Source organism: Myodes glareolus, chromosome 12 (assembly GCF_982192425.1).
Source record: "Myodes glareolus chromosome 12, mMyoGla1.1, whole genome shotgun sequence".
Taxonomy (NCBI): Eukaryota; Metazoa; Chordata; class Mammalia; order Rodentia; family Cricetidae; genus Myodes; species Myodes glareolus.
In genome coordinates this window covers 4,085,189-4,098,184 of record NC_142037.1, presented here as the reverse complement: position 1 = coordinate 4,098,184, position 12,996 = coordinate 4,085,189, and the positions used below count along the sequence as shown (strand labels likewise).

Here is a 12,996-nt window from a genome sequence, read left to right as displayed (position 1 = left end):
TCATAAATAAAGGAGTGGTGGCATATTCCGTGCCAGGTTTTATATGCCATAATTTGTATTATATACCCTGATTTAACGAAGTTCTTCTTTGTTTGATGGTTCAAACAAGAGGAAATGTTTGTTATTGGAAAATATTCAAATTAAAAATGATGAAAAACAACATTAAATCATCACTACTAATGAAACAGTAATACATTTCTATAAATTTCCCTTTATTGGTATATGTTACAAACATAAAAAGAAAAACAATACATTATCCAAAGTCTTTATCTATGCTATTCAAAGACTGTGGTAACTATGCACTGCTCAGTCTATAAGTTCTCCACAAAGGTAGCTTGTTTGATCCATAATTTTCTCATAGCTTTCTTCATTTCCTGATTTCTCAGTGTGTAAATAATAGGATTCAGTAAGGGAGTAATAGCAGTATATAAAAGAGCAAGCATTTTACTGCTTGCAAAACTGCCAAATGGCCAGGCATAAATGAAAATACAGGGTCCAAAGAACAGAGTGACCACCATTATGTGGGCAGACAAGGTGGACAGAGCCTTGGAAAGCCTACCAGGTGATTTGCGCTTTACAGTGACCAGAATGACAGTGTAAGAAAGGAGCAAGAGGATGAAACAGATAAAAGACAGCAGCCCACTGTCAGCAATGACAAATAACTCCAGAGTGTTTGTTTCAATACAAGCAAGCTTGATTACCAGGGGGAGATCACAAAATATGTTATTTACAATATTGTGGCCACAGAAAGGCAAATTCACTATCAATACCATCTGACTCATGGTGTGTATGAAACCAATTGTCCAGGAAAGTAATATAGATGCATGCAACAACCTGTGACTCATAATTGTCCTGTAGTGCAAGGGTTTGCATATGGCCACGTATCTATCAAAGGCCATGACTATCAACAGTGTCATTTCAGCACCCCCAAAGAGATGCATGAAGAACATCTGGGCCATGCAGCCCCATACAGAGATGCTCTTGTGTTCTGCAAGCAAGTCTCTGATCATCTTGGGTGTTGTAACAGTGGAAAAGCCCATGTCCAGTAAGGAAAGATTTCCTAGAAGAAAGTACATGGGAGAACGAAGGGTAGAATTAGCTGCCACTGTGGCTATAATGAGAGTGTTTCCCACCACAGTTGCACCATAGATCAAAGAAAATGTCACAAAGAAGAAAATCTGAAGTTGCCAATCTCCAGAAAATCCCGTTAAAATAAATTCTGTCACAGACGATCCATTTTCATAATCCATTTATTCAAATCAGAAAGCTTCTGGGAGTTCTTTTAATACAATGAGGTGGAAAACAAAAGCAAGCCACAGCTAGTGTTAGTAAGGATATATTTTTGTTATCATTACAATATTGGTTGATAATCTGAAAGCATTCAATGTTTAATATATCAATATGACCAAATATAACTTGAAATGATTTTAAGCATCACACACCTTGAACACAATATACTTATTCAAATAGAAATCATTTAAATGGGTGAAAGTTCTTTCACTTTATTTTATCATATGATATATTTTAGTAAATCCTCATTTTTTTCCATCCTTTTGTTCACACAGAAATAAAAATAAAGATTAGATGATGATAATAACTGTTAATATTTTCTCTAATATATCAGGGTCTCCATGTCATTTGTTTCCTCACAGTTAGGTTATTCAAATATAAAAGGAAGTAGTCAAAACAGGAAATACACTGATCTTTATTTCTGAAGAGATCAACAAAGATTACCTATTGTTTTCCAAACAAAGTCATAGGTTAGAATTCAATTTTTACATGGAAACCAATCTTAGACTTCACTAAAAATAATTTGACCTTTTAATAATTTTTGATACTTTATAAAAATCTCAAGAAACAAAGACTCAGATGGTTTTAAACTTTTATTCTCAAATGCGTCATTGTCAATTCACAAGGAAGTGCTCTTGTGGAAATTGTATGTTTAAACATACTGGTTTAGGAGCAAATAACAAGGTGCCTCAGTTTTCATGGATAGATTCTGCTTGTGTTTCAGTGTTTAACTTCAAATATCTTAACTTGGATTTTTAGATATTATTCATATTTTTAGAGTAATAAAACATTATTAATTACAATAAAGTGTTAAGTGCTAGACTTAAGTCTAAATATCTACAGAACATTAAATGTATTTAGTGCTCATAATAAACACATGACACCCTGTGATGTACAATTTATTGATACAACTATATAGCTATCAAGAATGAATGCTAGTGAGCAAACCAAGTCAATCTGACAGAAGAATCTGGTGTCATATCAATATGCCAAATGCATCAAAATGCAAAGAATATATTTCAAATTGATAAAAATTCTTTGAACTCAAATGTCTCATGTGGAATTCCTATAAGGTGCAATTCAACAACAAAGAAGTATCTTGCAATGTATTGAACTGTCACTGTTCTTATGTAACCAAAATCTGTTATGCAGAGATTTTATAATCTAGAAATACATGATTTTAAAGAAAAATAAATTATGGGAGAAAAGCCTTAACTTAGTGTAGGACTTATGAAAAAACAAAATCAAGATCACTTCATGTGACACCTTCAAGATTGAAATAAACTTTATGGTCAATAAACCAAAAAGAAGGCGATTGAATAACATATGAATAGCTATAACATGAGATTTGTTAAGTACTTCTTTAAAGTACTATCCAACTGCTTGAATTAAAACACATATCTCTCCAAGACAATCAAATAATTTTGCAGAGTAAATATATTTTACCTTTCCAACTTTTTGTATTCTTGTCTTAGGTTATATACTTTGACTGTCTTGCTTATTTTAAAACTAGATTTTTCTGGTTTTGCTACAATATGGAATAGTCATGATAAAATTCTTAAATTATTTACATTCTCTTCTATAATTTGAATGTAAAGCATCTTATGTTTTCTCCCTTTTATCCAATGATCAGTATTTGTTCTATTTGTGGTCTAAGTATTATTTTTTACAGAGGTATTTTAAATATCTAATTTAGAATACATTGCCATTCTCCATTTCTTCCTGGAATATATACAATATTTTTGTACTCTCTAAACTACCTGAATCTTGAAAAGAAAAGTAGCTCTAGTCTATAATTTTCAATTTTAGTATGAACTTTCTGAATGATCATATGACGTTTCTTATATTCATCATAATTATTCATTGACAAACTAATGCCATTTTTTTCTCTGCAGTATAATTTTGAGAACATATTTTCTTTCAGTTTTCACAGTAATTGTTAGTTATAGCTTATCATGAAGTGATGTTAAGTTAGCTCTCAATTCCAGGTTTGATGCCTCAAAGACTAAAACCTTCTTCTGGCCAACACAATTATTAAAATGTCATTTTAGTCATAATAAAGTTAACAAATTTGTCTTCTGCAATATATTCACTTACCTTTCCTATACAGTATAAAGATAATAATATTCAAGGTAGTATACAAATTGAACCTACACTTCTTATTTTCTTTAATGGACTGCATATCATTCTTCAGCGTATCTCCACTTCCTTTAAAGATGTGGATCAATTACTGGAGATAGATTTTGGGAGTATTGGGAATGCAAACCTCAGTGGGAGTTGTTAGAAAGGAAACTATTGTGACTTTAGAGATGCTTGCATTTAATTCTTGACCTTGTAATGAGCTCTGTTTCTGCAAGGGTGGCTCTTTGATTATAACAGTCACAATATTCTCCATATTTTCTTGGTGATATAATAAGTTTAGAATGATTTTCTTTAGTAGAAATTTCTTTTTCATACATTACTTTAAATTATCCCTGTTAATTTCTATTTTATGGATATTTCTCAAAGAATAATTCATAAACAATATTGAGTACATTTTCAGTATGCAATTATGTATAACAAAGACACTATGTAAGTAACTATGGCAGACACATAGATCAAAGAGAAGTAATAAAATATGTAGGTTAGAACCCATGCATTTGCAGCTACTTTATTAAGAAGACTTCTAAAACACTGTACATTGGAGAAGAGACATTATATCTAACAAACGGTATGAGGAAAACCAGGTGTTTACATGCTGAAAAGTAAAACTATGTTTTTAACGCTTATCCTACACATTAGCTGATGGGGAAGCTTAGCCAATCACATCTGGCTAGGGTGTGGCCGCCTGGAGCCCAGGTAGATAAATGGCAGTAGATAGGTGTGCACATTCTCTGCGTGGTGCTCACCTGACCCATTTGGACTTTGGACCGTCTACTCTGGTAGCATGAGTTTTCCCTTTTTTTAATTATTAAATTATATCTGTTGTTTTGAGCTTGTCTGGTTATTTTAGCATAACGATCGAATACTCCTTTACTTCCACTTGGTGCCACGAGAGGGTTTTAGAACCCTTTATGGTTCTGGCCAGTTGGGGCCACACCGCATTCATCTGGGCATAGATACCCTCATCTTTGCACGTCCCCCGCTCTGTGCCGGGAGGCTTCCCAGATTTGCAGCCATTTTTCCATCTCCCAGTTTTGCTGCCCGCAGCTCCAGCCCCACTCCCTGCCATGCTGCTGATGCTGCGGGGCAAAGGCAATTCCTTTGCGTTTTTCTGGCTTTGCAGTCATAGGAGCAGAAGATCTGTCTAGTGTGGATAAGAAATTCACACAGCACACGGTCTGTGAGTTTAACTTCTTGATTTGAGTATATTTTTCAGATTTTTTTTTCTTTTCATTCAGCCATATAATATCAAGCACGTGGATTCAGCTGCACCCCGCCACCTACTGGCCGGCAACGGTTATTGCACCTACTCCTGTTAATTGAATCACAAGTAAGATTTTAAAAGGGTGATATGTCAAACAATATAACCATTCAAAGTTTCCGTAGCCTTTTCACTTACACCATGAGTGAGGTTTTACAAGACACTTATGATATCCCTCTTATATGGCTATTTCTAGGATTCACCTTTTTTTATATTCTGTAGTTTTTTTTTTCATAATATGTTTTGACAATAGAAAAATGATGCAGTCTTTATAGACTGAATCCAGGATTCTTAGCAAAGAAATTGAAAATCTAAGAAAAGGCACAGCCATATTAACTGACAATTTTCAGTTGGCTGAGGTAATTTCACAAACAATTCAGACTGATATCAACCTCTTCAAGGAAAAGATTGGAATTCTCAAGGAGGAGACTAGATCTTTGTTTAATATGACTCTGTCAACTGAGCTAATTTTGGAAAAGGTACAGTCTAATAGTAATTCATTTAAGGAGAGACTCAGTGCTCTGGAGAAGGAAATGGATGATTTGGCACATAAAATCCAGTCCATGACAGTGGGTACTGAAACATTATTTGAGAGAATTCAAACTGCTGATGTATTAATCGGACTTTGTCGAAGGGTATGACTGATAGAATGTCTCTCCAAGAAGGTAATATAAATGCCAGGAGGATTATATCCAAGGATGAGATATTATCTCTAATATACAGACTTCATACCTTAGAATCCTCAATGAGGGCATTAGAGCAGAATACTGGACAGGAGATTCAGACCTTGCAGAAGGCAATGGTAAACAGATTTGAAAAAATTGAGAAAATTATTGACTTTGATGACCAGGAGCAAAAGGCAGGAAGGCAAAATTTAACTTTGTCAGTACGTAAAACTCTCTGAGATAGCTTCCCCAGAGTTCTACCTGCCTTTTCAGTAATAACATCAGAAAAAATAGCTGGCTCCAAATACCCTAAGGTTATCAAGGAACATACATGGGAGCCCATACGTATGAGTGATTTAAAAGAAATTAAATAAGCAATTGTGAATTACAGACTACATTTGTCCTTTGTTAGAGAGATGGTCAAAACAAAGCCACACCTCACAATTGGGCTCAGTTGACCTCAGTTGTCCTAGAAAGTGGGCCACAATTGCATTGGAGATGCCTTCTTAACTAAGAAGCTACAATTTTAGAGCAACAGGAAAGAGAGAAAGGAACTGAGATTTCCCTAGATCAAATTCTAGGTAACAGACTTTACTCTGATCCTCAGGACCAAGCTATTTATGATGACCACACCCTATCCATATGTACCACAGCAGCTTTAAAGGCTTGGGACAGGATTCAGGAACTAGGACAGAGAGTTGAATCATATCTCAGGGTTAAACAGGGTCAGAGAGAACCCTTTAGTGACATTTTGCAAAGACTAACTAGGGCCACATAAATAGGGATAATTGACCCAGAAGCTAGAGGTATAATAATTTAATCTTTAGCTTATGAGAATGCCAACATAGAGTGCAAAAGGATCCTGTGACCTTTAAAGATTAGATCAGTGCCCTTGGAGGAATGGATCTTGCATATAATAAATGTTGAGACATTTGACTATGGCACTGAAGCATGGGTAGGAGAAGCAATTTCCAATGGTAAGAGAAGACATCAAGATGTCAAATGTTTTAATTGTGGTAAAATGGGACATATGAGAAGGGATTGTAGACAACAGATTTCCAGGAATAATGCCTCTTCTGGGAATAACAGGAACAGGAAGACTCAGCCTTTAGGTTTATGTAGAAGGTGTGGCAAAGGCCGACACTGGACAAATGAATGTAGGTCAACAAGAGATAAACAAGGCAACCTAATACCACTGGGAAATGCCATGTGGGGCCTCTCGCAGGCCCCCATGATGAATGTGGTCCAGTCATTTCCAGTTACTGTGGAGAACGTGTCTTGTCAGGAAAATGAAAAGGTCCCATGCCTGCTGTCAAAAGCAATAATGGTCCGAATGATGAGATAAATATGGAGCCCAAGAAGATAAACGAGGGTAGATAGGTGAGAGATAAATGAGGGTAGATAGGTGAGAGATAACCGAGGGTAGACAGGTAAGAGATAACCAAGGGTAGATAGGTGAGAGATAACCAAAGGTAGATAGGTGAGAGATTAACGAGGGTAGATAGGTGAGAGATTAACGAGGGTAGATAGGTGTGCACGCTTTCTACCTGGTGCTCACCTGACCTGTTTGGACTTTGGACCTTCCAGTCTGGTAGCATGAGTTTACCCATTTTTCAATTATTAAATTATATAGGTTGTTTTGAGCTGGTCTGGTTATTTTAGCATACCGATCAAATACGCCTTCACTTACAGTTAGCTCAATATATGACAGTGCACTTTAAATCTTTGAGAAGAAAATTTAATTAATACATGCTAACATTTAAGTGCAGATGAGGACTTTCTGTATTTTTAGGTGGTAGAAATTTGGGGAAGAGCTTAAGGAGGTGAAGTCTTGCTGAACAAGATACATTACTGGGCTTTGAAGTAAGATAGCCCTGCCTTACACCCAGGTCATTCTCTCTATTTCGTGTTTATCTTTGAAAATGTGGTCTCTTGGCCTCTTTCTCTGACCACAATGTCTTCTGCTTTTTACATGTCTCCTAAAACCCTGAGCCCAAATAAAACCTCACCTTTATATAAGTTGACTTTCTTAGGGTATTTGTAGTGGTTTGAAGAAGTATGGGCCTCATAGACTCATATGTTTGAATGTTTGGCGCATAGGGATTGGCAAAATTAGTAGTTGTGACCTTTTAGAGGAAGTGTGTTAAAATGGAGAAAGGTTTTGAGGTCTCATAAAATCTTATGATTTATTATCTTTGAGATAACTCCTTGTTTTCAAAAGATCAAATGTAGAGTGTTCATTAACTCTTCAATACCACATCTGCCTGAGTGATGTCATCCCTTCTACCATGATGATAATGGACTAACCTCTGAACTGTAGCCAACCCCAATTAGATGTTTTCCTTTATAAGGGTTCCCACAGTCACGGTGCCTCTTCAAAGCAAGAGAAACCTTAACAGAGACAGTATTTTATCATGGTAAGAGAAAATTACTTAATGCAGTATGGTTTTGCAGGTAGCAAAAAGACACATCCTGTTTTCTAACCCATTATTATCCTGATTTTTATTGATAATTATGATCATTAGTACACAGAGTTTTTATTAAAATTATTATCTCATTTTGTTGATTTTGTGGTATTTTTTCAGGTAATATTTGTTTAACTATTCTGGAACTTTTCTTTGTTTCCTGTGGTCTCTTGACTTTTTTTTTTAACATTCTCTTTACATTGAAGCATTGCTTATAAACTAGTTGATCTGGTTTAGTAGCCATAAATTCCTTTTGTCTGTTTTTACCTCATAAAATATTCATTTCTTTTTAAAATTGTTAAGTACGTTTGCTGAGGAAGAGTCTGGTGAGACAGTTGACTTTCAGAAATTTGGTGCATCTTTGAGGGCCCTTCTGTTTTTAAAGACTTCTGTGAAATAGTCTTTTGTTGTTATATATACATATACATGTATATATATGTATATTTAAATTAAACATAATTGCATCATTTTGCCCTTCCATTTTGTCCCTCCCATCTCTTCCATGTACCCATCTCACTCCATTACAAAATCATGGCCTCTTTTAAAAAATATTTATTACACATATGTTTAACTGCACAGATATGTGGATAAAAACTGCTTAGTATTTTAGTATGGTATATATTTATTTTTTCTTAAATAATAACCTGACTTTTAATAGTCGATTATGGTCAATGAGTCAGCCTTTATTAAAGGATATAACCTGTCTCTGGCTGCTTTCAATAACCTATATTCAGTTACTTAAAATATTTCAAGTAGATTATATCATGGCAAATATTTTGATGGTCTCATCTGTTTTCTATTCAGCTATACTTGGATGGGCTTGTCTTTCTCTGGATTTGAGAAGTTTTCTTCAGTATTTTATTGAAAATAATCTCTGTAACCCCCATTATTTTATCCATTTTTTATTCTCCATGCTCATAATTAAGAGGTATGTTCTTATAATGATGTGACAAAATTTCAATTTATTTTAGTACTTTCTAAAATGTATCAGTAATAATTACTGTATAATATAAATCTTCTACTTTGTTCTCCATCACTACCTTACTGTTTCAAACATATTAATTCTATGTGTAAGACTTTACATTGAGGTTTTGACTTATTTTGTTTCAGATTTACAGGTTTCTTCCTATTTGTATTTTCTTGAAATCTTCAAATTCTATTTTCGTGCTTTAGATTGAATTTATCTTTTTATTCATCTCTTTGTCTTTGTCTTTCTTGAATTATTTGAACATAATCATATAATATTTATAAATTCATTGTCAGCTTGTTCTTTTGAATTATTCTCAATAGAGGCTCTGACTGTGGGATTCTTACATTTTGATTGGAGACATTACTTTAGGTGTGATTTTTTGCATGAAATATATTGAATCAAATATCTCTCTAAATATTTTCATTTTAAAGATTTTTATTGAGCTCTACATGTTTCTCTGTTCCTCTCCCTGCCTCTCCCTTTCCCCTTCAACCTTTCCCAAAGGCCCCTATGCTCCCAACTTACTCAGGATACTTTGTCTTTTTCTACTTCCCACGTAAATGAGATCTATGTAAGTCTCTCTTAGTGTCCTCATTGTTGTCTAAGTTCTCTGAGATTGTGGTGTATAGGCTGGTTTTCTTTGCATTATGTTTAAAAACCACCTATGAATGAATATATGTGATAATTGTCTTTCTGTGTCATTCTTTTTCCCCACAATGTCTCCAACATAGGTTGTCATCACTGTTTTTTATTTTGGCCATTCTTACAGGTGTAAAATGGAATTTCAGAGTTATTTTAATTTGCATTTCTCTGATGATTAAGGATATGGAAGATTTCCTTAAGTGTCTTTCAGCCATTTTAGATACCTCTGTTAAGGGTTCTATGTTTAGGTCTGTACTCCATTTTTATTGGATTATATGTTCTTTTGATGATTAATTTCTTGAGTTATTTGTATATTTTGGAGATCATACATCTGTCTAATCTGGGGTTAGTGCAGATCTTTTACCATTCTGTAGAGTGTCATTTTGTCTTGTTGAACATGTCCTTTGCATTGCAGAAGCTTGTCAGTTTCAGGGTATTAATCTACACTCCTTCAAATGCCTGATTTTGACAAAGAAGCAAAAAAATATTAAATGGAAAAAAGAAAGCATATTTAACAAATGATACTGGCATATCTGGATATCAACATATAGAAGAATGAAAACAGACCCATATCTATCACCATGAACAAAACCAAGTTGAAATGGATCAAAGACTTCAATATAGCCAGCCACACTGAACCTTATATAAGAGATAGTGGGAAGTACACTTGAACACATTGGCACAAGAGATCACTTTCTATTTATAGCCCCAGCAGCACAGACACTGAGAGAAACCTTTGATAAATGGAATCAAGTATCTTTAAAATGTAGGTATAAAGTAAAGAAAATAATTTTTAAAATTCTGTAACTTTGTAATATTGGCCAAACTTTAAGAACATAAGTAGCAAGGCATAAGTAATAGCTTTTTAGTTTTGCAGAACAAATAAGTATTAGTTAATTTTCTAGGCTGTAATAAAGCAGCCTGACAAATAAAATTCCTAAAAGAAAACAATGTGAGTTCATTCTCTCCAGATTACTCTTCATCCTGCTGTAGTTCACTTGCAGAAGCCCACTTTCCATCCTGACTTCATTAATTGGGGCCTATACTTGATGCAGTTCCTGGATTACCCTGTCTCTTTCCCACCACTTCTGTAAGCCATTGATTTTAGCATATCTTCATTTTTTCTGTATCATCTGATGATATTTAGAAACAATTACTACCTGAAATGTATGTTGACCACAATAGTTTATGATGCATGAAGTAAATTTTCATTATTCTTACTGACATCCATTCTAGTGTCTATAGAATTAATCTTATTCCTGTTACACTGAGAAAATCAGAAACAACATGAAAATACTAAATCTATGAATAATAGGTAAAAAGGAAGGAAAAGCAGTTCAAAATCACAGAACATATTTTTAACAAAATTGTAGAAGATTCTTTTTTCCCATTTAAAGAAAGAGATACCTATAAAGATTCAAGAAGAGCACAAAATGTCAAATGGACAGAACTAGAAAAGAATGTCCTTATGATAGATAATAATCAAACATTAATTCTACAGAACAAAGAATAATACTAAAGACAACTAAAGGAAAAGATCAAGTAGCATCTATTAGGGTAATATCTGTCATTTTTTCTAAAAACTATGAGAGCCAGAAAAAAGGTCAGTACATATTTTATACAATCTACCAGAGGTCACTGAGAGTATACAACAGGTGACAATTAGTATCCCACATGCTAGCCCACTAGACAAATAATTCCCTAATGGGGATCTCCACTTGGAAAGGCCATGAGGTCACTAACCTGTAATTTTTCTTATGTGGCAATAAAGACAGTTATGGGCATTATTCCTACTGCTTGTGTGTTCATTTCATGAAAATATTCTATCTATTGGGCACTTATATAGTTGCGGATGGTCAGAAAGTTGATTCATGCTTCATATGATATAATTCTGAAGAATAGAACTAATACCAGGATATTTTCCATTATTCTGACTGACATAGGAAAGTAATAGTATTCTCAGTCATTTAGTCTCACTATTTTAGACTTCAGAACAAATTCAAAGCAAACTGGTTGCACTGAAGAGAAATTTATGGCTATCCCTAGAAAGAAGTACACAATGTTAATTTTCTAAGTGTTTATTCCTGATTCAAGGTCAGAGCATAAAGCAACTTTAGGAGACATAATTATCTCAACAAGGTACTTTCTGCATGTAAGTCCAGTCTCAAGGTTTAGCTAACTAACTCTTTAATTATTTAAGTCCTTAACTTCAGTACCACTTCCTGTCTGGGAATACAGATCACTCAGAGCTATATGCTTATTTTACTCACTTCCCAGTCAGTGCAAACTCTCTACCCCGAGAGAAACTGTGTGATCAGTTTGACTATGCTTCTTACTGTTTACTCAAGCAGTACTATGACCTTGAAGATGTTACTCATATTTGTCCAAGAAAAAGCAGTAGAAATGCATGGGGAAATTATAAGAAAAATGTGAGAGAATGTGTGTGTATGTGTATGTGTGTGTATTCATGTAAGTGTGTGTGTATGTGTGTGTATATATGTGTGTGTGTGTATGTATCTTGTGGTAGGAAAATGTAGGTAAATGTGCTTATATAAATAGGAGAGTAGAGAGATAAATCTGAGTGGGTAGAGAGATATAGATGTAGTTGTATGGAAGAAATATGTGTATGCAGAAGAGAAGTATGTGAAAAAGAAGTATATTGTCTGTGTGATAATGTAACCATGGAAAGAAATGTATCTGTGTAAAAGAGATGAATTGTGAAGGTGTGAAGCTGTGTGGAGAATGTAACTGCAAAAATAGATTTTACTGTGTATAGAGATGTGTGACTGTGTAGAAGATAGATGTAGCTAGGTAGAAAAATGTAACTATGTGAAAAGAGATGTAACTGTGTGTAAAGAAGTATGATTGCACAGGACAGAGATAAACATAAGTAAAGAGAGTTATTTAACTGTATGTAAAGAGATATAACTGCATAGAGATTGTCAGAAAAGAGGAATTATTATATAGAAGTATAAGAGAAAGATAACATCGAAAAGTATGTGTTTCCTTATTTACCCCTCAGATAAAAAGTCTAACCCTTGTTGCATTAGTGAATTTTTTTTGCATACTGGAGTAGGATCTCCAAAAGGCCACTGCTAACAAAATCTGAGAAAATACAGATGTTAGTTCAGGTAATTATGCCCACCAAGCTATCAATCACAATTCTAAGAAGAAAAAAGTATTTCATGACAAAAACAAATTTAATAATCTACAAATCTAGTGGTACAGAAGGGCATTAGAAGGAAAACATACATCTGACAAAAAACATAATATCTGACAAACTAGTCTTCAATCCAAAGCTATTTAGAAAAGATGGGGAAGAACATGAATATTTATTTAAGGAAAAACCAAGAGAAGATTACAGTTTTAAATAGTAATACACCAAACACAAGTGCACCCAAGTTAATTAAAGCAACACTACCATACATAAAATCACATATTGATTTTCACATCACAATAGTGGAGGAGTTCAATACTCCACTCTCACAAATAGACATGTCATCAAAACAAAATAAAACAAAGAAACATTGAAGTCAAATAACATCATAAATTAAATGTCCA

The 12,996-nt window shown here is 34.1% G+C and overlaps 1 protein-coding gene across 1 annotated transcript; it reads right to left on the bottom strand.

Moving 5' to 3' along the window:
• Window positions 1-311: 311 nt before the first annotated feature.
• On the bottom strand, window positions 312-1,250 carry LOC125396984 (olfactory receptor 4L1-like). The gene has a single exon (XM_048429098.3). The coding sequence runs from the start codon at window positions 1,248-1,250 to the stop codon at window positions 312-314; it is 939 nt and encodes a 312-aa protein (XP_048285055.3).
• Window positions 1,251-12,996: the final 11,746 nt, after the last annotated feature.

Excerpts from the sequence above, each read along its gene's own strand:
- LOC125396984 (XM_048429098.3), bottom strand. The coding sequence starts at position 1,250 with ATGGATTATGAAAATGGATCGTCTGTGACAGAATTTATTTTAACGGGA.